This window comes from Chaetura pelagica, unplaced genomic scaffold (assembly GCF_000747805.2).
Source record: "Chaetura pelagica isolate M959 unplaced genomic scaffold, ChaPel_1.0 scaffold47, whole genome shotgun sequence".
Taxonomy (NCBI): domain Eukaryota; kingdom Metazoa; phylum Chordata; class Aves; order Apodiformes; family Apodidae; genus Chaetura; species Chaetura pelagica.
Window position 1 is genome coordinate 1,461,163 of NW_009954140.1, and position 25,431 is coordinate 1,486,593.

The 25,431-nt window shown below is 39.2% G+C and overlaps 1 protein-coding gene across 2 annotated transcripts in view; it reads right to left on the reverse strand.

The window, feature by feature from the left end:
* Window positions 1-6,797: 6,797 nt before the first annotated feature.
* The window catches only part of SPAG9 (sperm associated antigen 9), a 31,631-nt gene continuing 12,997 nt past the window's right edge, over window positions 6,798-25,431 (reverse strand). Inside the window, exons 9-27 of one of the 2 annotated variants that reach the window (XM_010002676.1) lie at window positions 25,221-25,351; window positions 23,964-24,020; window positions 22,952-23,125; window positions 22,144-22,273; window positions 21,780-21,872; window positions 21,325-21,492; window positions 20,382-20,553; window positions 19,096-19,323; window positions 18,079-18,274; window positions 17,846-17,968; window positions 17,297-17,377; window positions 16,716-16,783; window positions 15,397-15,545; window positions 14,109-14,280; window positions 13,011-13,124; window positions 11,246-11,284; window positions 10,209-10,385; window positions 9,070-9,207; window positions 6,798-7,409 (exon numbers count right to left, since the gene is read on the reverse strand). In XM_010002676.1, coding sequence (XP_010000978.1) covers window positions 7,294-7,409; window positions 9,070-9,207; window positions 10,209-10,385; window positions 11,246-11,284; window positions 13,011-13,124; window positions 14,109-14,280; window positions 15,397-15,545; window positions 16,716-16,783; window positions 17,297-17,377; window positions 17,846-17,968; window positions 18,079-18,274; window positions 19,096-19,323; window positions 20,382-20,553; window positions 21,325-21,492; window positions 21,780-21,872; window positions 22,144-22,273; window positions 22,952-23,125; window positions 23,964-24,020; window positions 25,221-25,351 — 2,526 coding nt within the window. In that variant the 3' untranslated portion in view covers window positions 6,798-7,293. The remainder of the gene's footprint in view (window positions 7,410-9,069; window positions 9,208-10,208; window positions 10,386-11,245; window positions 11,285-13,010; window positions 13,125-14,108; window positions 14,281-15,396; window positions 15,546-16,715; window positions 16,784-17,296; window positions 17,378-17,845; window positions 17,969-18,078; window positions 18,275-19,095; window positions 19,324-20,381; window positions 20,554-21,324; window positions 21,493-21,779; window positions 21,873-22,143; window positions 22,274-22,951; window positions 23,126-23,963; window positions 24,021-25,220; window positions 25,352-25,431) is intronic. The other variant, XM_010002677.1, reaches the window with a different exon arrangement.

Here is a 25,431-nt window from a genome sequence, read left to right on the forward strand (position 1 = left end):
TTCCTTCCTTCCTTCCTTCCCAGGAGGAATGAGAGGCAGGCACATCTACAAAGGGCAGGAGAGCTTTTTTTCTTTTGCTAGTGAGCACCCACACAATGTTTATTTGCAAGTGAGTCAACTGGACTCAGATGGTTTTGTGGCTGCTGCACAATTCACCTCTCTCTTATCTCAAGGATTTTTATTACCTTTGGGGCAATTTTGACAAGAATTCAATTTTCCTTGCCCACGCACACATCCTGCTGTTCCCTCGTTGAACACATCAATTAGCAGCCAAAAAAGTCCACAGCATCTTTTGTCTCCTGGATTCAGCCCCTCCATCAGCATTTAACATCATTTCCCAGCGCAATTACACACCCCAAACTGCTGCCAGGTCTGGCCTGAAAGCTCAAAACTCTTCACACCTTATCCATGTGCTTCTCAACCCCAGAGATTTGTGTCTCTCCCATCCTGGGGAGCAGAGACCACTGCCTCAAGGGAGCAGGGACAGAGCTGGGCACAGAACCCACATCTCTGTGACAGTGGCAGAAGAAAAGTAAGTGGTGGAAGAAACTTAAAGCTTTATCTCATTCTCAGCATTTACCACATCTAGAGGAGCATCCAGAGATATTCCAGTCACCTTTGCAAATCAACAAGCTCTCTGTTTTCTTGCTTTTAATTTCTGCTGAGATGCAGAGAACTGCCCCATTCTCCATCAATCCAGTTGGTGCCACAAAGTGGAAGATGAGTCTTCAAGCCTGAAGGCACAGCAGGCTGCAGGGTGGTCTACAGCTCTGTCCCAGTCCTGCTCTTTCCTCCAGGCCACCATCACAGGCCACCACGACATGTGCTCTAACCCAGTGCAGCACCCATCAGACCTTTTTCCCTTAAAATCAAAGCAAGCATCTGCCTACTTTCATTTCAAATGGAGACTCCAAGAACTGTGTCTGCAAGACAGGCCATGAGACAAGTGTAAGGATGACACCATAAGGAAGTGCTGGCACCACCACCAGCTGGTCCAGAGGTGGGCACTTGGCTGCTCATCTCAGCCCTGTGCACTGAAGGGTGGGAGTGAAAAGCAGATGTGGAGCCTGGGAAGGCTCCCAACATGGAGTTTGTTTGTTTTTCTTTTTTTCCCCTTATTTAAGCTCCAGACCAGGGACAGGCTACAAAGCAGGAGTCCCTGGGCACCGTGCCAGTTTGTGCAGAGGTGGCAGCAGCAGGTGGTGGCAGCAACCCTCACTTTCACTGCAGAACCCACCTGCACGTCCCAATACCCTTGGTGTTGGGGGCAGAAGAGGAAAGGGGAAGGTCATGGCCAGGTGAGAGGAGCACCAGCCCCCTCACCACTGCAGCCAGAGCTGCTGCTTGTGTGCAGCTTTCAAAGTGCTGCTCTGCACCAAGGTACAAACTAAGGGGGTCATTGGTGTCCCACCTGCAAACTGGAGCAGGACTTCACTGCAGCTGGAGAAGCAGCAAGGAGAGGGATGCTGCACCTTTTTTAAAGAAAGAAGCCTTTTTCTTTCCTTTTTCTAAACATTTGGTGCAATGGGCTGAAGGGGTCCTAGCTCTGGAGGAGCCCCCTTCAACCCCTCCTAGATGGGGTTGTACCAGAGGTAGAAAAATCCCCACAGTGTGGTTTAACAGGGAGGTGAAGGCAGGGGAGAGGCAGCTCCTGAACCCTTCCCCTCTCAAACGCTGATTCCACTTCCCCGTCTTTGACCGCTGGCACAGCAGCTTCACCCTGAAGAGCTGTGAGGAGGAAACCCGAGGGCTGGATGCTGAGGCCGGAGAGCAGGGCGCTCCGGGCTGGTTTCCCTCCCGCACGCTCAGAGCTCCACCTCGTGTTGTGCTGCAGCCCCGGCGGGGTCGGTCCTGCTCGCATCCCAGGCAGCAGCCCCTCCTCAGCAGCTCCCTTCTCTCCATCGTTTTACCGAGCGCTTTGAAAAGCAGGAAAAAAAACCAATTCTCACCCCTGGGTTTGTCAGCTCAAAATCGCTTTTTAAGAAGTTAACTGCAGTCGTGCAGAGTTACCAGCAGTCCCAAAACCACAGCATGAATTGGGAGTGTGGTCTGAGGCCAAAAGACCCCTCAAAGCTTTTCACAGTAGGTTTTGGGGTACTTGTGCCTCAGAGAGCATCACTACCCTAAATAACGTTTACAGACTGCTGCTCAAACAGCTTCCACACGGAGTGCAGGATGAGAAAAACAGGGGGGTGGCAAAAAGAACCCCTCATTTTGGTTTGCTATTCCACTGTGGAAAACCAGAAATCATCACCACCTCTTTCAATAACGTCGAGATTTCATTTCCTGTAAACACGTCGTTTCCAGTAAGGAGGATTCACATTGAAACATGTTTACTATCTGTACCACACTGATACAACTGAGAAAATGTTCTAGAAGTTTGCTACAGAAACAGTGAGTGTTTCTCCTGTTATCAACATGTTCTTAACAGAAGGGTCTTGGTATTTACAATGTCTTAAAACTTCAGTCTCCAAATATAAATTGTAACAACATAACCCAGTTCACTAGTCTATTTGCACTTCTCTCTCCATACATTATCTGAAAAATTAAACTACTTACCTACAGACCTGAGGGGCTGTTAGGGCTGCCAGAAGAGCTTAAACATTACCAGAGTGAAGATTTATGACTCTTCTCCCTATTTAACATGTACACACACTGACTTAGCACAGTGCAATGATGTGATGTGCATGTGAATGGGCATGTCCCAAGGATAAACACTGGTGAGGAGAGGGACATGTCTCAGTACATCTGCTCTGGAGAGGCAAAAATCTTGTGAGAAAACCCCAGTAAATGAGTATAAACAAATTTTTTATTTTATATTTTTAAGCACCAGGATAATAACATTTCAAGTTGGTACAACACTGGTCACAGGACTGTTTTCAGGATGATTTGCATGTGCAAATATAAAGTATTTTCATCCTAGAGGTGTCCAAAAGCAACAGCTTTGTGTGGGCACTTCAGTAGTGTTGGGGAGAAGAGTAACAGGTGCTTGCACAGCCACACAGGGGAGTCAGGGGACAGGGGGCATGGTGCCCCCAACACACCAGGGGACAATGTTTTCATCCTACAAGGAGAAGGCCACCCCCATCCTTTATAGCAAAGGTTAACCAAATATTTTCAGTGGCATGGCCACTTGTTACATCCTAATGAAGATAAATTAATGGGATTAATGTGGTTAGAAAGTGGCAGACGAGCTATGAAAAGATTAAAACCTGGTTCTAGGTGAGTGTCCTGTTTCTGGAGTAGAAATAAATTGTCACCAAGTTCTCATTCTTCTGCCTTACAAAGACACCACTTCCTTTGCAGTGTGGTCAAGTAGCCAACATGTACATGAGCTTAGATGAATCTTGGGTAAGGTGTTAAGAAAGCTTGAAAAAATACATTCCAGTGCCAATGCCTCTTTCATCTGAGCTGCAATTAAGTGGATCCCCTCCAGATTCTCACCCAGCAGGGTTGTGGGCCACATCAGAGGTGAAGACACCATGTCATCATTTGGGAACCAGGCCAGAAACAGAGTTTTTCTTCAGTGTTTGTTTAGGCCCAGTATGAGATAGCAGGATGACACCAGTTGTGGGCTGACTCAAATATATTATTAACTGTACTTACAGTGGCAGTATTTGGCTGTTACTGTAAAATACCCAATTATTACACCTCCTGGTAACATCAAAAAATCTTTGAACTTCACAAGAGACTACAAAGAACACACCAATCCAATGCATGTTTCATATACATATTTATATATATTTCATGTACAAAGTTACATTCTGAACCCCATGGATTCAATAATAGAAATAAATACTGAAATAACTACACTGCTATATGAGCTTTTCTGCTCACAGAAAAGAAGCCTCAGGTCTGAACAGACAGCAAGTTTGATGCTGTAGTATCCATCTTGGATTACAGAGGCAAGTAAAATTCAGCTTAAAGTGTCCAACAGACAAAACTTCCAAAAATTACAGACCATAAAATGTTTAAAATATATGTTTAAAAGATTGAGAAATGTGCATCAACAAAATTAATAAAGGAAACTTAATCTTGTTAGAGGGCGGGAGAGACATTTAGTGTATAGAAAAATGCTTTGAGGTGCAACATAGGTTGTTACAACATGGCATAACCCTGTTAGAAAAAACATGGAATTTCCCTAAAGAACCATTATTGGAGTTGACCGTGTCTCCTTTTACAGAGCAGGGCCTTCACAAGACCCTGTCTCCACAGGGTGACCACAGGGTCACTTACAAGAGTGCTAAGTCAGGTTTAATCCTTTGGTAACTTTTATAATACTCACATGGAAATAAATATTCAGTTACATAGCATTTTAAAAGACACACGTTCTTTAGAACAGTTAGTATAATAAAACAGATTTAACATTTGTTTGTTGCTAAGGCAGCCTATGATAAAGTGTCTACGCTCTGCCAGCTCGATCTGATCCAGGAAGACCTTGACAAGAAATGGACAATGCAGCAGCTTACACAACGCGTTTCACCTTCACCATGCAAAAACCCTTACCCAGGCAAGTAATGTGCTGCATATTTTGTGCTCGAAATGTTTCCAAAGTATTAACAAGCTGTAGCTATCAAGAGGTTAGCTCCTATTTATATGATGCTTTAGTCACATGAGTGTGTGCATAAACACATCCTTGAGGCGGGTTTGGAGGAGCATATTGTCACCTCAGGGCCTGGGGTTTTACCTGCTTTATTCACCATCCAGAGAAACCTGCAGTAGAGTTTGTAAATCCCAGTGCACTGTGGTGACAATAGGGACCATTTCATCTACTGTACTTTGGGACAGGGGATAAAGTTTTAAAATGAGAAATACAGAGAAGTGCACATGCCTTTTATCTACACCCACAGTGGCACATAGTCAACCTACTGTTTCTTGAAAACTCTTCCACTTTTGGACAGAAAAACAATCATTCTCTGAAAAATTTGCAAGAGTTGGCCCACTGAGGTGACTGAAATGGCACGGTGGACCAGATACATTTGGCAAAAGACCAGGTACACACTTGCCAGATTGAACTGCTCTATTTGGTAGCAGTAAAGCCACCCAGAGAAAACAGCTCCTCACTATTACAAGTAAAATGCTACACAGGAACCAAGGAACAGAATTGTGCGTGTTTGGGTTTTTTTTTTGAGAACATGAGAATGTGACAATCAAACAGTGAGTAAAAGCTTTGGAGAGTTGTGTTTTCCAAAGAGAAAAAGAAGTAGATTTAAGGAAATGGCAGGAGAAGCAAAGAAACTGCACCACTCACAGTGAAGATTCTGCACAACAGTAAAAGTTTAGACAGCATTTTTCTTAGACATCCAATCTGATAAGTTAATTCAGATGTGCTTCAGGTTCAGCAAACATGTCTATGTAAGTTTTAAATAGATCTAAGAGTGCTTAGTCTGTTTACTGTATTTATGTCATTTTTAAAAAGCTCCCAGACTTGATATTTAAGCCAAAGTACTTTAAGTGTGACGTTCGAGATGAATTTGGAAAGCAAATTATGAACAACATGCTCTCATCACTTTTGGCATTCTGAAGAGAAAAATACTACCAAGATATTAGACATCTTTAATAAGGAACTTTACTACATAGTTCATGTCCTAAATACATATTTACGAGAGGAACAGCTGTGTACAAAATATGCTGCTTAAAAAGTATTTATACATAGAAATCTAACCAATAGACCTGAATGGAGTTTTTCTGGTTTATCAGCTATGATATGCATTTGAAAAAGCTGCCTAAATATATATTTACACAATAGACCTCAGCTAAATGTGTTCATTTAAAAAAATTAAGAAAATATATAAACACATGTTTGCCTGATAGACCAGAACTGCTCCTATTGCATAAAAATGTTTAGGCAGTTTTAAAAAAGTGTTTCTATATTTACTCCTCTGAAACTGTTCAGTTCTCTCACATAACTAAGTGACTAAATTTCTCTGCTAATCCAAACAGAACAGTCTCAGCCTTTTGGGGGTAAATGCTGGATGTTTATTAAAACCCCTTCAAAACTTTTACTTTCCAGAGACTAAATGAAAGAACACATCTGGGTTTTAAAAATATTCTGAAGTACAGAAATCATAAAGCAATGAACTTAGGTCTGATGGTCATGTAGGAAATTCAATGTAAAAGGGAGACAATCTTCAACTCACACTTATGGTTAAAAAAATAGATGGTGAGCAGACAGAATGTCAGCCTCATATCAGTCTCCTGACTTTCAGCAATTTACTCAATCTTAGTGTTACCTGCTAACATTGTTGCTAAACTTTTTCTTTTTTTTCTTATTTTTTAATAAATTGGGATATGCAACTACAAAAAAATACACTTTGTAACTAATTATCTGGCACTACAGTTCCTTTACAATCTCACTTGGGCAGAATGTGTTTTTCCTGTACACTCTCAGTCTTTTCTCATGCTCTAATTGAGGTCTCTAACCTTCACACAAGTAGTGCCTCATGAGTTTGACCAGCTAGGCAGAGAAGATCATTCTAGTGCTTAGGACAGAAGGAGTTAAGACAAGAAAAGAACAAAACAGATCCCCTGTTCAATAATCTTACAGTTATTTTCAAATTCAAATCATCCTAAAAATACCCTTTGGAAACCAAGTTGTTCCATGTCAGGGGAATGGGAAAACACTATGCTCAAATTTGCTGGTTGTTGAGGGCAGCAGTTGTCAAACTTTAGGTTTAATAGTGAAAACATGTGATTTTATTTAAATATCATCATCTTAATTCCTATACAATACTCTTCCCCCCCCCCGAAATTAAACCATTTACATTATGTAAGCAAGATTTTCCAGGTTTGAAAACAAAAGCTGAAATGTACATTTTGCTTTAGCCCTCACTGAATTTTTGGATGAGTCTTAATAATCCATCTTATAATTTGTCCATTTTTTAATACCCCGGGAATAACTTTGCTGTTTTACTCAATGCACTAAACAGTGACATGAAGTTCAGCTGTAATAAAGCTGAACTCAAGTGAGACTACCAAAGAAGTGAACTACATTAGATTGCTGTGGTACAGTAAAATTAATGTCTCAGCTGCTTACTATGGTGTGCAGACCAGTTTGAAGATCTGATTTCATTTATACTGTTCCATGTAACACGGGCACAGTAAAACAGCACAAGCTAATTCCTGTATAGTTCAAGGTATGACAGATCTGCAATATAAAGTTAAACAGCAAAGAAATGCTTCAACATCATGTAGTGAAACAGGTTTCACAAAATAAAATAACATGCAGAAGCTTTTTTTTTTTTCCTTTTTTTTTCTTTTTTTCTTTAAGGTCTCCAGCTGCATCCTACAGGCTCACTCACTGCCACACATTACTTGCCACACTATCAAGTGACTCCTCTCAGCTTTGGCTACAGAAGGTTCAAGTTGTAGAGCTTCTCCAAGGAGCTCAGATTCTCCACCTTCATCACCTGAAAAACAACAGCTTTGATTCAGGCAGACAATAAAACCCAGTATTAACACCAAATGCAGCAAGACGAGTGAAATCCAGTATTTTTACAAGAAAAACACTACAAATTATAGTAGTTGCCATACACTCATATAAAATGCAATATTGTGAATATATGCATTACAAACTGAAAGACTCTTGCATCATTATTTCAGGGCCCAGTATTCTGGTATTTTTCAGTTCTAGCCATCCAAATTAACTGTACTTTCAGTCTCCATATTTTACACATTTCATTACTCGTAATTCTTTGTGGCAGAAAAGCAACAACCTAATCTGCAAACTTGCAATCCCTCCCAGGCAGAATGGAAATGGTTAAGCTATAAGAAGGTGTGCTGCCATACACACAAACCAGATGAAGTGCTCTGGGAAGAAGAGCAGTCACTGAGCACAAGTGAGACAATGCAACATCCATGCACCTTTCCCCTTCTTTGCCCCTGTTCCAGCCATCCAAGCTTGTCACAACTCTGCACAGTGGCATAAGCCTTTAAGCCTATTGTCTGTTACTGCTCTTCAAAAGAGCTAAGCAGTTTTTTAACTGTGTCTGAACTCCTGGTGACACAAGCTGGCATGGATCAAAGGTGACAGACTAACCACTGGACAGCACTGCATGTAGGCAGTAATAAACAGAACTGCAGAGGCAGGCTTGTGGGACAGAAGAACAGCAGGTTAAGCAGATTAAATGGGAGCTGACCTACAACTTCAGAAAGGTTCCAAGTCACAGTTTGGCTGGCTTCTGGTTAGATTGCTAAGCAGAAGGTCTGAGGAATTTAAACATACAAAACCTGAACTTGCTCTCAAGCCAGTTTCCTGCCCTGATGTGGTCAGAGCTGAGCTCATGCAGCTACAGGACTGGCACTGAAGTTCATGGCTTTGCATCACGCCATGGGAACAGCAAAACACACATTTGGTATGTGGCTATACCAGCTTGCTTGGAACAAGCAGAGTTTTTAATACTCACTGCAGTGTGGCACAGAACTGCCTCAAGTCCTGCCTCCTGCACAGCTCCACTGGGGTGACCAGCAGGAACTGGTTTGTCATTGACTAGTGGGATGACAGAATTTGGGCTGGCCTTCTCAGGTTTTTCATTGTAGTGGCTTTTGTGGGTTTGTTGTTTTTTTTGCTGTTGTTTGTTTTTGAAAAACACTAGAAATAGATTTAGGCAAAAGGTCAAAACCAGGCCTAAGAGTTATGACCCCTTTTAATGCACTTTTTCTCAGGGTCCCCAGCTGCAGATTCTAAGCATAGAACCACAGAAGCTTCAATTAAAGAAAAAAGTTTACACAAGAAATCTTTTGTGGCCTAGATCATGCAGCAGTGGTATCCAAGAAAAGCAGTGATTAAAATAAGATGGGCATGCAAAGATAACAGTGAGCTGCTTTTTCCCTTTTCAGTAAAAAACAAGTAAATTTTAGTTTGAGTGTTCCTCACATAATACATGACTTTTTTATAGTTAGCCTGCATATGTAAGTAACTAATTACATGTTTTCCAGCAGTTTGAAATAAAAGACTAAACTGTCAAAGTAAGACTGAAAGCATGAACAGCAAGGTGGTACATGGCTCCAAAGCAGTATTTCAGTATTTAGAGGTGACAACTGATTTTAAGCTTGGTTTGGTTTTCTTACCCATTCTGAAGTCAATATATCCTTCTCCACCACTTATCACCAACATGGATTTTAAGGGACTCTGGTTGAAGGACTCTTGGGCTGGTTTATCAGCTGTTAGCTCTGTTCCACCACTACTCTGCGGGCAGACAACCTGACCTGGATTAAAAACAGAATACATTTTTATGCCACATCTCATATAATAATACTACCTATGTTTGGTCACTGGATGACATACTTAATGCCTAACGATTTAGCTTCATTTTGGAGCCCAGTATCTCTTCAGTCAAGGGACAGAAAGCCAGCTTTGCTCTAATTTCATCTCTCTGAAGAGATAAAGAATCTGTTCAGGTCAGATCCATGGAAATCAGAGAATTAACTGCCTCTTGATAGGTTTCAAAGCACAGGCCTGCAGATCTAGGGAATGGCACTGAAACACTGAAAGACTTTCAGACACACAGCTGAAATGACTCAGCCCATGTCAGTCCATTAAACAAACTCCTGTCATTCACCTGCAGCACACAAGGTGCACACAGACACGGGTTTTCAGCCAGCACTGCAGCTGAAAACTTAGCTTTTTCAACTGAGTCTTTCCTTTGGGAGCTTCTCCCTTAGTAGCTCAACCTTCTTGCAGGATGTTGGGCCCTTAACTCAGACCTTCCATCAATAAGCAGTTGACTGCCCTCTTAATAGGCAAGTACTGACTTATCACAGTACTTTCTTCCCAGACCACAGAATGTCAGGAGCTGGAAGGGACCTTGAAAGATCATCTAGTTCACTCCCCCCGTGACAGAGCAGGATCCCCAAGAGTAGGTCACCTAGGAACACTTCCAGGTGGGTTCTGAATGTCTCCAGAGAAGGAGACTCCAGAAACTCTCTGAGCAGCCTGTTCCAGTGCTCTGTCATCCTCACGGTGAAGAAGGTTTTCCCCATGTTTACACAGAAAAGCTGGAAGCAAAGAACTTCTTTCTTTGTGAACAAGCCCTTGTCCTCCCATTAAACAATACTGCACTTAGGAATCAGACAGGTATTGTAAACAAAATACAAGAAATTACTTCTGAATGGATGATTTCATACACTTGCTATCTTTGCCTGAACGCTACGATAAATGAAGCCAATGAGGATGGAAAAGAAATTTTAGCTGATGAAGGAAGCCTCACCAGGTACTGCAACAAAGAATTTGACAGCATCACGGTGCCCATGGAAGCAGAGCTGTGCATGTGCCATTGAACAGTAAGGTATGAATGTTCCAGGAGTCACTTTGTCACTGTTTTCATCACCATATACACGTATTACACTTCCTGGACGGTTTCCAGAGCCTGCTGCTGCTTTGTTAGCTGTAAAAGAAAAGGAGTGTTTTCTACTTGAAAATACCAAGTACAGAAATGGTTATTTGTTAAGAAACCTTACGGTACCATCTAAAAGCTAAAGCCAACTTAGATAAAAATGAAACAGGAGGGCAGCAATGCCAATTCAAGACAGAGCTGGAAAGAAAAAAGATCGCATGCTTCGTTATTTTAAGTACATCAGAAAATGGAGCAGGACTCCTATTAGTCTAGCATAAACACCAGATTTTTGTCCTACTTTTGGAAAAAAATTGTGAAAGGACTGTATCTTTCATAGAAAATAAGTACCTCTATGTATTTCAGTATGAGCAAATTCAATGTACTTATGTAATTAAAAGACAGTTTCATTCCAACTAATCACAGGGTACCCCCTTGCCAGCAAAAATTCTCTAAAAATAGCCACCTGTGGGCATGAAGGAGCTACCCTATTGTAATTCTACATCTAGTTTTTACTGAGAAGTTTTTAAATCCATTAAAACAGAGAAATGCTCATGCTAGACATACAAGCCATCTCCATTCCAAAGACTATCAAAAGTAGTGAAAGAAACAGTGATTTGTAACAAGACAGTAAATGATGTGGATTAATGACAAAGTTATAAGATATGGTGTCACATTGGCTGGAAGAAAAACAAAGTCTGTATGAAAGTTCAGCTGCAACACAGGATGATACACTGAACTGCTGAGCAGATTGGTGGCCATGTTTAGCAAACATAAAACTGCTGCGATGCAGTAACTGCAAGTGGAAAAACATGTAGGAACATACAAAGGGTAAATCTATAAGGAGTGGGAAACAGCCTCAAAGTGGCTATTAGAAGCCTGAAAATAGATTTTTGTTCAGGATCTGCACTTACCCCTCAGCCCCAGTAAACGTCCCTGGTGGAGGATTACAGCTAAAGTGAGAAAGGAGGAAAGGGGAAGTGGATAGGTATGACAGTAGAGGAGAAGGATTAATGAGAACCCACCACTCTTCTCTTTTGGTTTTTGATAAGGTAGAGCTTAAAATTTTAGCTCCTAAAAACAGTAAATATATGATTACAGGAGATTATTTAAAAAGTCACAAAGAATAGCAGCTTATTATAAAAGTTCCAGTACAAAATGGACAGTGAAAGAACTGCCACTTTCAGGTGCTTTATAGCTATAAAGTTTATTATTGATTAGCAACGTTTCCCCTCTCTCTCTTTCATTGGCAGGAGGCTACCAAAACAACAGAGAAGAACTCATATTTTCAAGTGCCCTTTGGAAACATCATCTGCAGATCAGGAAGGTGTCCTGCTATTGAGACCCAGGGATTTGAGATATATACCTGCTTATGCAAGGATGTGGCTGTTTTTGAAAACCATGACTATTTGTAAACAAGGGTTCTCCAACCTGCTCTCAGGCCACCCACAAACAGTTGTCCCCAGTTCACAAACAACTAACAAAACTGAAGTGAATAGCTTTAATAGGAATTGGTTTCATGTTCACCACTGTTTTAAAGGAAACTCCTTCGGAAACATTAAATTAAGCTTGACGCAAATTAAGAGCTCTAACTTTTGAAAGCATGACTCAAACTATTTCAAACTCATGACAGGAAGTTTGTCCTTCCTTAGGACACTCATGCAATGCAAAAAAAAAAAGGCATTTGCTGAATGGATGGGCAATGTAATGGAACAGTATGAGAAACTCCACACGTATGTGCTGTTCAACAAAGCAGGTACAACATGAAGAGGTTTTACTATTCAATTTCACCTGTCAGACTGTGCTACTTGCTGTGTAACAGTACAATCAGGGCTATCAAAGTGCTGTATTTTATCTTCTGAAACTTCTGTCCAAGTGTTTTAACATTAGACTCAGGCACAAGTGTTGGGGTGTTTTTGTTGTTGTTTTAACTGCAATCAGTTTACACACAGTTTCTTCCCAAGCTTTACGTGTTTTGTTTTGCCCTTAACTGATCCTTTCTACACCAAAGTTCAACTGCCCATGTCTAAATGCTTCCCCTCCCACTCCCAAATAATTTCAGGCTATGACAAGAGTTTGGGATCCGTTATTAAGCAGACACCTGGATTTGCATTACTGGAATTTCACCTAGAAGTTAGTGCCCTATTTGTAAAACCTGTTTGCAAATGCTGTAACTTTAAACACATCCTTTAAAGCAGCCAAAACTACTGCTGTCCCAGTCCTTTATACCAGCTTTGTGATGAGTTCTCAAGAACTAAAGCTGATTGAATTGTACTTCCAACAATACCAACTTGCTCAAATTAAACAAAAATCTATTTTGGTGATCATATGGCAATAAAAAATAACATTACAGAAAACTAGAGCCATCTCTTATACGTAGAAACTTTTATAAATGCTGCTCATAACACCTCTAAGAGTTCATTGTCTCTTTCACTCAAGCCAAAGGAACTCAGCTCAAATTGAAGTACAGGAGATTTTGGAGATTTTTAGCTCAGAGCAATTGCAGCCATTTACACAGATGAGGTGCTGAGCATCAAATAGGCTCAATCTTAAAATCTGGAAGATTCAGACCTGGCAGTAAAGCTTCCTCTCCATTAGCAAGCATCTGAATGATGTTTAATGTTCTCTTTTTGCGTCTACAGTATATTGCACAGAGCTATTCATTTACATTTTACTTACTTTCTGTTAATGGAATGGAGATGATGACACCATTTCCTGTTCCTACCCATAAACGATTACAAGACACCATAAGAGCTGTGATTCTCACAAATGAGAATCCCAGTTTACCAGTACCTAAAAACAAAAGATGCTTTTCATCAAAAATTATGAGCAAGAGTAATTTTAGTTCTATAACAAGATAATCTTAAATCCAACTCCCAAATCATGCGGACAGGTAATTCCCTCCCACTTCACAAAGAAACAATGCAGAGGGGCACATTTAACTTGGAAAGTTAACCTACAAGGCTGTAACACTCTTAATTAAGTTGTGGACCTATATAGAAAGAGACTAATGTGACGAGTGAGAAAGCACAAATGGCATAACAGCCCCCTAATGCTGCACAATAAAATTTTGGGGGGCTCACAGTATTAGGGCAGCTTTTCAAACAACAAAGCAAAATGCTGAGTTTACAGATGTAAGATAATGGTTCCTCATCCATTAAACTAATTTGTCACCCATAGCACTATGAGGAGAGCAGAAGGCAGCTGGCCATCTGACTGCAATGGCACAGTAGTTACTTGTGGAGACTCCTCATAGCCCAATTACCTGTATTTATCATGACATGTAGGTGGTCAAACTGCTCTTATATAAACATTAATGAAACAAATCAGAAGTTTTATTAGCTTCAGTAGCAGTAAAAACTAGCTATTTCACATTTGTATTTTCTTGAAAAACAGGCAATTTTTCCTGACCTGTAATGGATCCTTCCCACTCTTAGATTTTTAAAAAAGGCACCAGTATGGCAAAACAAGAAAGATTTTAGTGTCTCTTTTGATGCCTGCCCAACCCAACCACCATGTTACTCATTAGTTCTGAGTTTTTAGAGACACCTAGGCAGGCTCAAGGGACTGTATTAGAAGACTTATCATCCTCATCAAGTTTTACAGACTGACTCAAACTTCTACTTCCAGATACCAGTTCTCATATATTGGATTTGATTAGCCTTCCACCCACCCTTCTCCCTAGTTTGCATTCAGAATCGCCTCATCCACAGCAGGAAAAGAAAGCTTCAGACAGCAAGGGGTTTAAGAACACAAGAGTTTTGCTTATCAACTTACCTAGCATTTTGCTTACATAAGGTTCAATGTCCACATCTTGCAGATGCTGATAAGTGTGCGCATGATAGAGACGCAGGGTGGAGTCCAAACGTATAGACACCCATACCCCATCACCCACCCAAGCCAGCTGTCTCACTTGGCTCTCTTTTCTTGGGTGTGCATCAAATGACTTCTACAAAAGATTGGGTTTTAGATTAGAAGATGAAACACAGGAAAGAGGTAAGACAGACTTCTGTTACTCTTGGTGTCAATACTGCCTGTTTTCTTAAGTCAATGACTTTGATTTGCAAGATCACAAGAAGATGCAGTTTATTTTAGTTACAATCACCTTATGGTGCGGGTGAAGTAAAAGCACTGCTTCTCTTCCCTAGAGTATGATCTCAAAGCCACAGTTTCCTACTGTATCTTCATTTACATACCATATCCCAGCCCACTCTGGCTTCTGTCCCCATTTTAACACAGAACCTTCTTAGTGTGAGGCCCTCCAGTCACAGCACACGACACGTATGCCCTAAAAGTTTTCTTCCTGATTCTGTCAAGCCTTCCCCAGGCATATAAACTCACCTGTGCAAAACACACACTGGCAAAACAATTCATTTCACTGTTGTATGCCTTTTTCATTTCCATTTTTCCATATACACAGTCTTCACAAAAAGAGACCACTAATGAAGTGCAATCACCCTTGAAAGTTCTTGCCCATGTCTCAGGCCAATTAGCAGAATCTGAAGTACTAACACTGCTTAATGGCCTTCAGGAACCTTGGCCACTTCCTGTTCTTGAGATGTCACGTAGACATACAACACTGCAGAAACATCAGTTTATACAACTTGTATAAACAAACTATTCTATAAGTGGAGGGAGAGCACATTCCAGATTAACACTTACAAATCTCTAAAGTATGTAAAGACTTAACCTTCTATAGAGAAGCTTACAGGGGTGTGGAGAACATAAGGAGACATGCATGTGGAGAACCAGCTGGGAACTACTCTCACAAGCTCTGCACAAGGATACTTTCCAGTTCCTGGTCAGCAAGAAGTGGAGAACCAAAGCTCCCTCAAATTGGTCTCAATAAATGATAATGGTCTCATAATGGCTTAAAAATCTTCCAAAAGAATGATAACATCTTCAGAAAATGTAATAGCATTTCCCAAGGCAAATTTCCTTGGCTGCTTGTTTCTGTGCTGATGAACAAATAACCATGCTCTAGAGTAGCTCTCGAGTTTGAGCAGTAGTATGAGATGGCATTACATCATAACATTTAATTGCTTTAAACACCATTTTAACTTGCCTCTATTTTCATAGCCTTTGGTTGAACAACATAGATTTTGTTCCTGTAGCCACACCAGACTTTATCATGTACCACTGTCATGCATCTTATGGAATGATGCGGCCGGCCCAGGTCTAGGAGGTGATAATTTGTCAAATCCCACTGACCATCTTTAAAAAGAAAAGGGAAAAAAAACCCAAACACACAAAAGAAAGCATTTCACATTTAAATGTGAATTTAAAAAAGACTTCAAAAGTACAGGCAAATATCTTAAGTCTAATTTTTAAAAAGCACTGTAATCATCTGGGTAAGTCAATACAAAGTTTTGGTTAGGATCTTCACTGAAAAAAACAACTAGTAACTACCAATATCCCAAATGCTACATTGTTTTTATTAAACAAGGTTGTACCTTGACTATGTTCAAAACACATCAAAACATTTTTAAAAATAGCAAGTTCCCTAGTGCTACATGCTTTACTTGGCTAGGCATCAGTATACATTGCAACAAGCAACTACCCACACAGTGCTAGGCACGTGCTGCTTGACTGAACATAGAAACATTGGCCAGTGCATCAGGATTGTTAAGGTCTTAAGACTGGCACATAAATCCATTAAAAGCATACTAAATTTAGTCATTCAGCACCAAGTTGAATTCTTTTGTTGACTGAGCTAAGCCACAGAACATCACTGACATTTACTTGAGATCCTTAAGGATTTTAAGTTGCTAGTGTTTGAGTTTAAAACAAACAAAAAAGAACACTAAAAACAACTTCATCCCAGATGTGTCTTTCCCAATATTTGCACTAGTACCATGCAACTTCTTATATTCTTCTAAATGCTGAGCACAGGGATTTTAAACTCCACAAGCAAAAGAAGAAACTAATAGACAGTCTGTGGAAACAAGACAACCGACAAAGTAAGATCATCCCCTCCAGGTCTGGAGGATGAAGAATGGAGCTTGTCCAGGAGTGATTCAAACTCTGAAGGAATCCTTGCAAAATTCTCATTGGAGGACAGACAATTATTAACACTAATAACAGAAAACATGACTACTGAGCACAATGCAAAAGCAAAAGAGATTATGATCAAAGTGTACTTTATCACCAGCTTTTCACTATTTAGCTCAGACATATTCTGTTCTCCTCTGAGTAATGCAACAAGACAATGCAAAAAGGATACTTGAAACTGCAACTGAAATACTAGAAAGATTGTTCAATGCACCCTCTAACAGGCCATATTCCAAAAAGGAACATACACTTTCAAAAACACTATAAATGGCACAATTATTTCCTAAATACTGCTACAACTTAACTGGTTTCAAGATCTAATAGAATGCTTACCAACTCCTCGGTGAAATATTGCTAGTGTTCCATCAGCTAGTGCAACTAGTACTATTCCTTTTACATGTCTGGGAAAAGAAAGGAGGAATGAGAATATATACCAGTAGACTGCATTTCTCAAAATGCAAATTTAGAATAAGGTATAAACAGTTATATTTCAGCTTTTTTTTTTTTTTTATGTTCTTATTAACCCTCATGTTTTGAATTCTACAATACAGCTGAAGGGAAGGGACAGTAACAAGTCAAAATTCAGTTCAGAAAACTTAAAATGTATCTCCAATGCCTGAGGAAAATATCAAGGATAACAGCCTATAGCTGTTTTGAGTATCCAGCTACCAAGAACACCAAATATACAGCTACAGCTCATCATTTGAGCTATAGTATTTTCCATAGATACTACTGATATACTATCAAAAGATTCCTTTTATTTTCCTTACTTTCCAAACAATTTCCACTGCCCCTCATGCATGCATTTATGGCAACTGACATTCCCAATATCTGAGGAGGAAATAGAAAACTACTTTGCAAGTAATGTTAACAGAAGTTCATTATAATTTACATGACATTCTTTCAGGACTTACACAATACTGAGAATAGAATCTTTAAGTTTAATGGCATGAACACATTTCCTCCACTGGGCCACTGACGAATGAACATACAGGCTGCAAAGACAAATCAGGATGGATTAAAAGCACTAGGAAAGGTCCAGCAGACAGGAAAAAAGCCCTATAGTTGAAATCCACATGGGGAAAATGAGTTTTCGTTGTTCACTGAAAACTACATGTAGACTGAAAGAACCAACTAAAGGAGCAGCAGAAAGGTTTTTCTAATGTCTAAATTTGCAGTTAAAAGGGTAATGTATTTTTCTAGAATAACAAAGTATTGAAAGTTATGGAATTATCAGACCATAACAACTTATTTCACTAAAAAAACAAAAACAACTTTTTCACAGATAAAAACATGACCTGCCAAAATGAGGTTGCTAATCACCTACAATCCTTTCTTTGAATTTTGGAATGCCTAAATGTAGCAAAGCATAAAAAGTTTAGGCTTCCTTAAGTTTTTCTTGCTTAAGAACCAAGTTTAAAATATTGTTTTCAAATATTGTAACCAGATTTGCATTGTCTTACCATCCATTCTGTGCTCCAAGCCACATGGTTGGTAAAAGGCTACTCATCTTCTGGGCTTCTTCTCTCACCAGATCTTGCTCGTTTGGCAAAACTGCAACGTCTTTATATAACTCTGACTCAGTGCTAAAAAATAATAAACCAGGTAAAACACATGGAATAAAGTGCACAGCTTACTTAGCTTATAACCTATGTTGTCCTTTAAAAATATATTGCAAGAGGTATGAGGTATGCACCTAGGCTGGTACACTGGAGATGCCTCTGTTGTATTCTGCACTCCCAGGGGATCTGTAAAGACATGCTCTGTGTAGACTCCAGTTTGTGCAATATCAGCTGTGTCTTCTCCTGTCCCTGCATTGACTTCTGTTGCTTCTGTTGCCTCCTCTGCTGTTGGAATGTTCTCATCTACTGAATTACTTTCAGTTGCAGAATCTACGGAACAAAAGACCTAAAAATGTAACAACTGCAAGAAAATTCTCAGTTGCTTAAAAGAGCCAGAACTTGATACTTAAAACTTCAGTGAATAGCTGTAATAACCAGTCACAACCCAGATTTTAATCTATTAAAAAAAAAAAGATATTTAAAAAAACCAAAACAGTGCAACCTACTAAAACTTGGGTATCAACAAATGTCAAATGCACTTTAAGTATCACCACAGTGACTGATGGCACAGATTGCCCTTTAAGCATTTAATGAAAACATCAGTGAAATCCAATCAATTAAAAAATTACAGCTTTGACAACAGCATTATATGCCATAAGAAAATAAATTGTATTCAAAACTAGCAACCACATATCCATTAACAATCATTTCACCATACAGCTCTCAGGAAAAGTTTCATGATAGAAAACATTAAGAATGGCTGCAAAGCAGACAGCTTCATTTGTATCTCCTTTAAGGCTTTATAAGATTTAAGGCATAAAGGCATAAGACATGTCTACTTATCTGTCAGCAAGATCTGCATCTCAAATAGTGAATAACTTAAAAGCTCTCATTAAACCATGGCACAAGATAGAGTTCTCTCAAAAGTATTTGAAAGAAGCAATTGTCTATATCCATTTTTTATCACTTCCACAAAGCTCTCAGCTACAATTATCCTCTACATCAGATTTATAGGCCATTTCCCACAGAGCACTCATTTTATGCTATCATCACTTCCAGACAAGCTATTGCATTTAATATTGCACCATTCAGTTCTCAGTTACACCTAACGGTGTCTGCTCAGCCCTGGCACACTTGGAAGATTTTCATACCTGACTGTTTATCTGCCATTGGTGAGCCACCATTTGCATCAGGAGCTACAGGTGTCCCTACAACACCCTCTGCAGTGCAGCCCACCACTGTGATTCCTCCGAGCAGGCTGTCAGTTTCTGCAGAGCTGTTGCTGGTCATACTTCCACACAGAGAAGACTTGTCCACTTGACTGGGATCTGCTTCTTGAGACCCTTCTTCTCCTGCAGGATAGTCTGTTTCCCTTGCTCCTGAAAGAGATTAAACTCATGTGTTTCTTGTGGAGATAAAGGTGAATCACTCTTTATCTAATAACAAACTAAATTTCAAACCAAGTTAATTCTCCAGCAACTAAGATTCAACATGCAGTCACCCAACTACCAAGCTTATTTTAACAGCAGACTTTAAAGATGCTATCACAAAGTGCAGAATGCAAAAGCAGTATCTACACATCTGTATGTCATATACCATATTTCAATCTGCAGAGTTTTCCAACTAGTTTATTTCTATTTCAAACAAATTTCCAATTAGAATTAGTTTTCATAACAGTACATACATGCAGGGATACCTATCTACCTATTTATGAATAGTTGAACTGCAATACATCCTTTGTTCTAGAAGAAAAACTGTTTTATCTCATACAACCATTTCAAATACTTTAGGATATAAAATATTACTCTTGGTTTCCTAAATTTAGCATTTTTTACTATATTTGATTTTACAAGTTAAAGATGTTTACAGTGGAGCAAAATCTTGAACTTCACTAGAAAGATACTTCTTCTGAGCTTATTAAACAAAAGGACTTCACTAGAACTAGTGCTACAGACTTCTGTAAGTGCAAGCCAAGAAACAAGACATCTAAAAGCACAATCAGTTCTCCTCCAGAATCACAACATCCTCCTATTAAACTTCCCTCAGTGCACTCTCCACAAACACTAACTGTAACACTGATTTCCTCCACAGGAAGCTCCAAGACTTACTACTTATCTTCAAGAGGCTGAAGAGGTCTAAAAAGCCAACCTGTTTTTCTTGTGTGATGTTCACAGTTCCATAAAACATTTGCACTGATGCACAATTTATAATACATCAGACAAAACAGTTGTTCCTGCTACTGACATCTCTCCACCTTTGAGTTAATTTAGGTCAAGAGCAGCTGCTCAGGAGTACAACAGTAGAGCAGAAATCCAACAGCTTTCTCTCCAACTAAGCACTTTTTCTTGCGGTGTAACAGTGACATTTTATCATAATAAAAAATTCTGAATAAGTTAAAGTTAAATAAAGCAGCAGCAAAAACATCCCAAATCTTTACCTGGTACACTAGCAATACAAAGCACATGAGAATTGCAAACAATGAAGCTGTCCAGAATATTTCCTGGTTGATTAGCATCAATAATGATAACTTTTGTAGCAGAATGTGTACTAGTACAGATCCAAACTAGACTGGATAACTCTTCCTGATGCTTCAGCTCCTTCTGCTGGTCCTGGAGAATAAAGGCAGAACAGAAGTGAACAACAGGTAGGGGGGATAAGAACAGAAAAATTACCTCTGATCTGGTATGTTCTTACATTATCAGCTACAGAAATATAGATAAATATATGTGAAAAGTTAAATATCTTTAATGCCATTGTAAAGTTACATGTATTTGCTTGTTCTGTATGTATTTGGAACATAAAAACCTCTTACGTGCCTTGTTTGTGTAGAAAACCATAGAAAATAATTATACTGCACAATTATACAGTTAGACAAGTATAAAACCATATAAGAATACTACTTACATGCCAGCAACCATTCTGAGTGATTTGCCACTAATTAATATTATGTCCCAAAGCACTTAAAAATTAAGCTTTTGTTTTTATGCTCTTAATATGAATGCCATTAATTGCTTCTTCATGAAAACATGAAGACTAATACATCTCTAAACCACGGCACAGACACCAAAACTTCTTTTAAATGCAGTCAGAACACAAAGATTTCTGTCACAAAATTTTTTTAAGTGGGCAGCACTGGTATAAGCAGTGCATCATTCTGATGTAAAATTGATTTGCTCCTCAGATCTCACAACAAGCTGGCACACAGGAAAAATCAGACCATTTTTGGAATTGGATTTAACAACCCAAATATCTTGGGCTGATGACTACTGAAGAAAAATTTGTTACCAATAAGCCTGATTACAAAATCTATTACTAATAAAGAAATACAGTAAAGATCTTTAATTCTATGAACTATTCAACATGCCTTACAGGGATCTTACCTTGAGCTCTTGGTCTAGTTTATCTAAGCTACTTTGAGATCCCGTTTGCTGCTTGTGGCCATCTGTGTCCACACCAGTCACATCATTGTAGAATACACTAGCACCAACCACAGACCCACCATCTCGTGTTTTCCCTCCTGAGAGATTTACCCCTACAGCACACCACAGCTTGAAAGAAAAAGGAATACTTCGCTTAAGTGTTAAACTAAAAAAAAAAATAGACACACCCATTGTTAAATATGCTAAATCATGCTAGATTATCAATCTGCAGCTATTTAAGGAATGAATTAATATTAACTCATGCACATTTCCACTGAAGCGTAAATTCTGATTCACCTGTGCTTTAAAAATAAACATTTTTTAGTTTAGACTCAATTATTTTCTTTATTAAATACATTCAAAGTTGTCCAATACAGATTGTCCAAGTCTCTGTATCATCACTACTAATATCCTACCTTCATAGAAGTATCTTTCTCATCTAAAGGTCTCAGGTAAACAGGCACAGGCAAGTTCTTCATCTTATTTTCACCCTGCCCACCATTTGCCACCTAGGCAAGGAAAAAAAAAAAACAACAAACCACCAGAAAAGCTTTCCCCTTTAAAAGAGCGTTACAGTCTTTGGACTCAGTTGATCAGACTTTGTTAAACAATTAATAGTTTTGCATTGTGGCTTTCCTTAGAAAGATCCTTCTAACTTCAAAAGTCCAACAAAAAACCCCACTGGAATCGCTCAAAACCCAAGCTGTGAAATGATATTCTGTTCAAATTTTACAATACAAGAAGTTGCTACCATTGCATTAGAAAACATAAGCATAATACCTGCTTGTACTTCTGAGGTAGACTCCAGCCAAATGCTTGCACTCTACCATCCTCCTTCTGAACATGTGCTTTCACTTGGCGATACTGCTCTCTTTTCTGCTCTCTGCGTGAGGCTAAACTGGCTTCAGTTCTAGGGACAAATAGTTATTACAGAATCTGTTATTTATGCTCTTGAGAATTCTCTGTGTAATGGGAATTGCTATTAAATTCAACAGACATCAGGGGAAGTGTTGGATTACCAAAGAGATCATTTTCACATAGCAACTGAAGAACAACAGGTTTTGTGGGGGCTTTTTCTAAGAGAGCTGTGAAACAGAGGCCAAATCAGGAAGTCTATTGTCAGTAACCTTAAAGAAAATGAACTTGGGTTATGTACCTCTACTAGACCCTTTAAAATTGTGAACTAAAATGTTATATTGCCAAAAAAGAAGCACAGGAGAAAAAAAATAATTATAGGTACTTGTTAGTCTGACTCATGCTGTTCTACTTTTCCATTGAAGTGACAGTATCTGGACAGTTATTGCTTAGCTAAAACACTTGTGTATAGAAGTGCTGCCTCCTGTGCCTAAATGCACTCTGAAAGAAAAGCAGTGATATTTGCCAAGCACAATATTACTGCCCAGAAATGCAACCCAGAATATTCATCCACTGCTGTGCATTTCATTCCACACTATGTTGATTTTTATGTATCAACATTCACTTCAGGAAAACACTGTCCTTCACTTAGCAGCAATGCTATGAACCTCGGAGAATTAAGAGTAAACACTTGACAGAACATAGCCAGTACTACAAAACCAAAAAGTCTTACTCATCACTGAGGAATTCAAAGGCTTTAGATTTGTCACTAGGTAATTGAGATAAGGTGCTGCTTCTTTTCTTCACTGATGGAGTAATATGTGAGGTTGGAGCATTATATTTAACATTGACAGGAGGTTCTGGCTTCTTAGCTGTACTGCTAGATGAACTGAAGAGCCTGCTAAAACTAGAAGAAAAACAAAAGATGAGAGTTAAGATTTGTAAAATACATGCAAATTTGACTACGCAGGCTATACAAACACTATGTGCAAGCCTGTTTGAGACAGTTAAACTAAGCAACTGGAGCCCAACACAACAGCAGCTACTCACACTCAGCAACTCTCAAAGCCCAAACTCATGCCATTAAGAAAAATTCTTAAAAGAATTATTATCCCATTTGTTTATCAAACGTAATGGGATCTTCATCTTAAATGAACATCTACAGGGAACCAACAAAATTAGGATGCAAACATCACACCTGGGAGGCAGTTTTATGATGCACAGACCAGTTTAAAAATCCCACCATTATATAAACTAAAACACAGTTCTCATCAAATCACAACATCAGAAGGATTATTTGAAAAACATCTTGCTGTGAATAACAGTTATAGACTGAAAAAGCTTGAAGTTAGAGAGGAAAATTGAACAACCAGGAAGCCACACTTTGTAGAGTAAAAGGAAGCCAAAATACAATCCACACGAGCTATTAATGTTTCTAGTTTTATCATAAAGAATCCAGAAAAATGTTTAGAACAAGAGTCCTGGTGCATATTCAGCTAGAAAAAAAAGTTACAGCACTTTGGCATTTAAGGTCACAAAGTGCAGAGCCATTCACCATGTGATGCAGCTTACGATACATTTTGTCTTCAAGAACAGCCTTACCGAGCTGACATGCTGGTAACAAGAGGAGAACAGTTAAGACACCTTCATCTGCCAAAGAATAATCAGCTAACACACAAGAATGTACCAGCTAATTGGTTAGGGTCTTATTTATTTTTGCCAGCGAGTTGTGTTTCAATACTTACAACTGCCAAATGCTTGATCTCTTCTTTTCTTGCATGGCTGGATTTTCTCTTGATGCTCTGCAAGAAATGAATTCCAAGTTTACTGAGTAAGCATTAATTAAAAAAAAAAAAAGGAAAGGAACAGTGTTTAACTTTTATTTAAAAAAACAGGATACCACATAAAAAATATCAAAGCCCATTTCTTCCCATTGCTACTTCTTTTCTGATCTGAGCACAATATTGAAGTTCTCACTAGATAAACTGAAGTTACCTCATAAACACCATGAACATTTATTTGCATCACAAACAACTGGTGAGTGTTTTTCAGACAGAAGAGACAAATCCGCCCAACACTTCATAAGAGAAACAACTAGAAGAAATCAGCAAACTATTTCAAATTATTCTGCTTCCTGCTTTTTTAATATCTCAAGTACTGTCTTGTACTTTATTTCTTCACCACATTAGTAAATAAATGATGAAGTGCTCATTATTGAAGCTGCAGATGTATTAACAGATATAGGAGCGGATTTCTGCAGGAGAAATCGCTACAGAAAAGCAAGCCAGTCTGCTTGGCAATCTGTATTTTTCCTCTCACAGAGCCAAAATGGCTCAGAACTATTAAGGACAATGGAAAAAATGAAGTGCCACTGCTACACCTGACCGGCAGGTGGCACCAAGCGACACCACGACCACTGGACAGGGACACGGCTGGAGGGCTTGAGGCAGAAGACTTTTATTTTTAAAAATCAAATGTTCAGGATGCAAATTAGACCAGATCATCTTTTTCATTGCTTCAATTGTAACGCTGTGCATGGTTTGTTAAAGAACGTTTTCTCCTGAACGACCCAAGTCCTTGCCTATGGATTATCCTCAATCTGCTGACTGGATGTTCTTCCTGTTGCAACATCTCAGCTGACAAGCGGGCTCACTGCTTTAAGGTATGTCCATGTATACACACAGTAGCTTTTCCTGCCCACCAAATTAATGCTATTTACAATTACCAAGTTTTGAAAGTGTTCCAAAATACACACATTTATTCAAGGGATGCTTATATCACATCGTACGAAGTAACATCTCCACTGAGGTCTCACCAAGGACACATTTTGATGAGATAATTGTATGCACAGAGCTTTAAAACAAACTTATTCACGGGGATGCAGGGACATAAGCAGAAGTGCAATTAATGCCTCAAACTACTGACCAGATCATCTTGCAGCTTGAAGTCAAAATCTTGTAAAATTCACGGAGCTTTATCAAAGATTTTTAAGAGCTTTTTACCTTATCATCTCAGTCCATCGGACAGCTTCCTGAAGCTCCATCAGCCTCTCTTTATACTGGTTTCTCTCCATCAGGACACGGGCCATTTCAACACGAGTAAAACGCTTCCGCTGAGCGGTGGGGACGTCACTCTGAGCACACAAACAGCAAATATAGGACAAACAAAGGAGCACAGTAGAGCCTTGCAGAGTCAAGCCTCTTTCTTCTGATA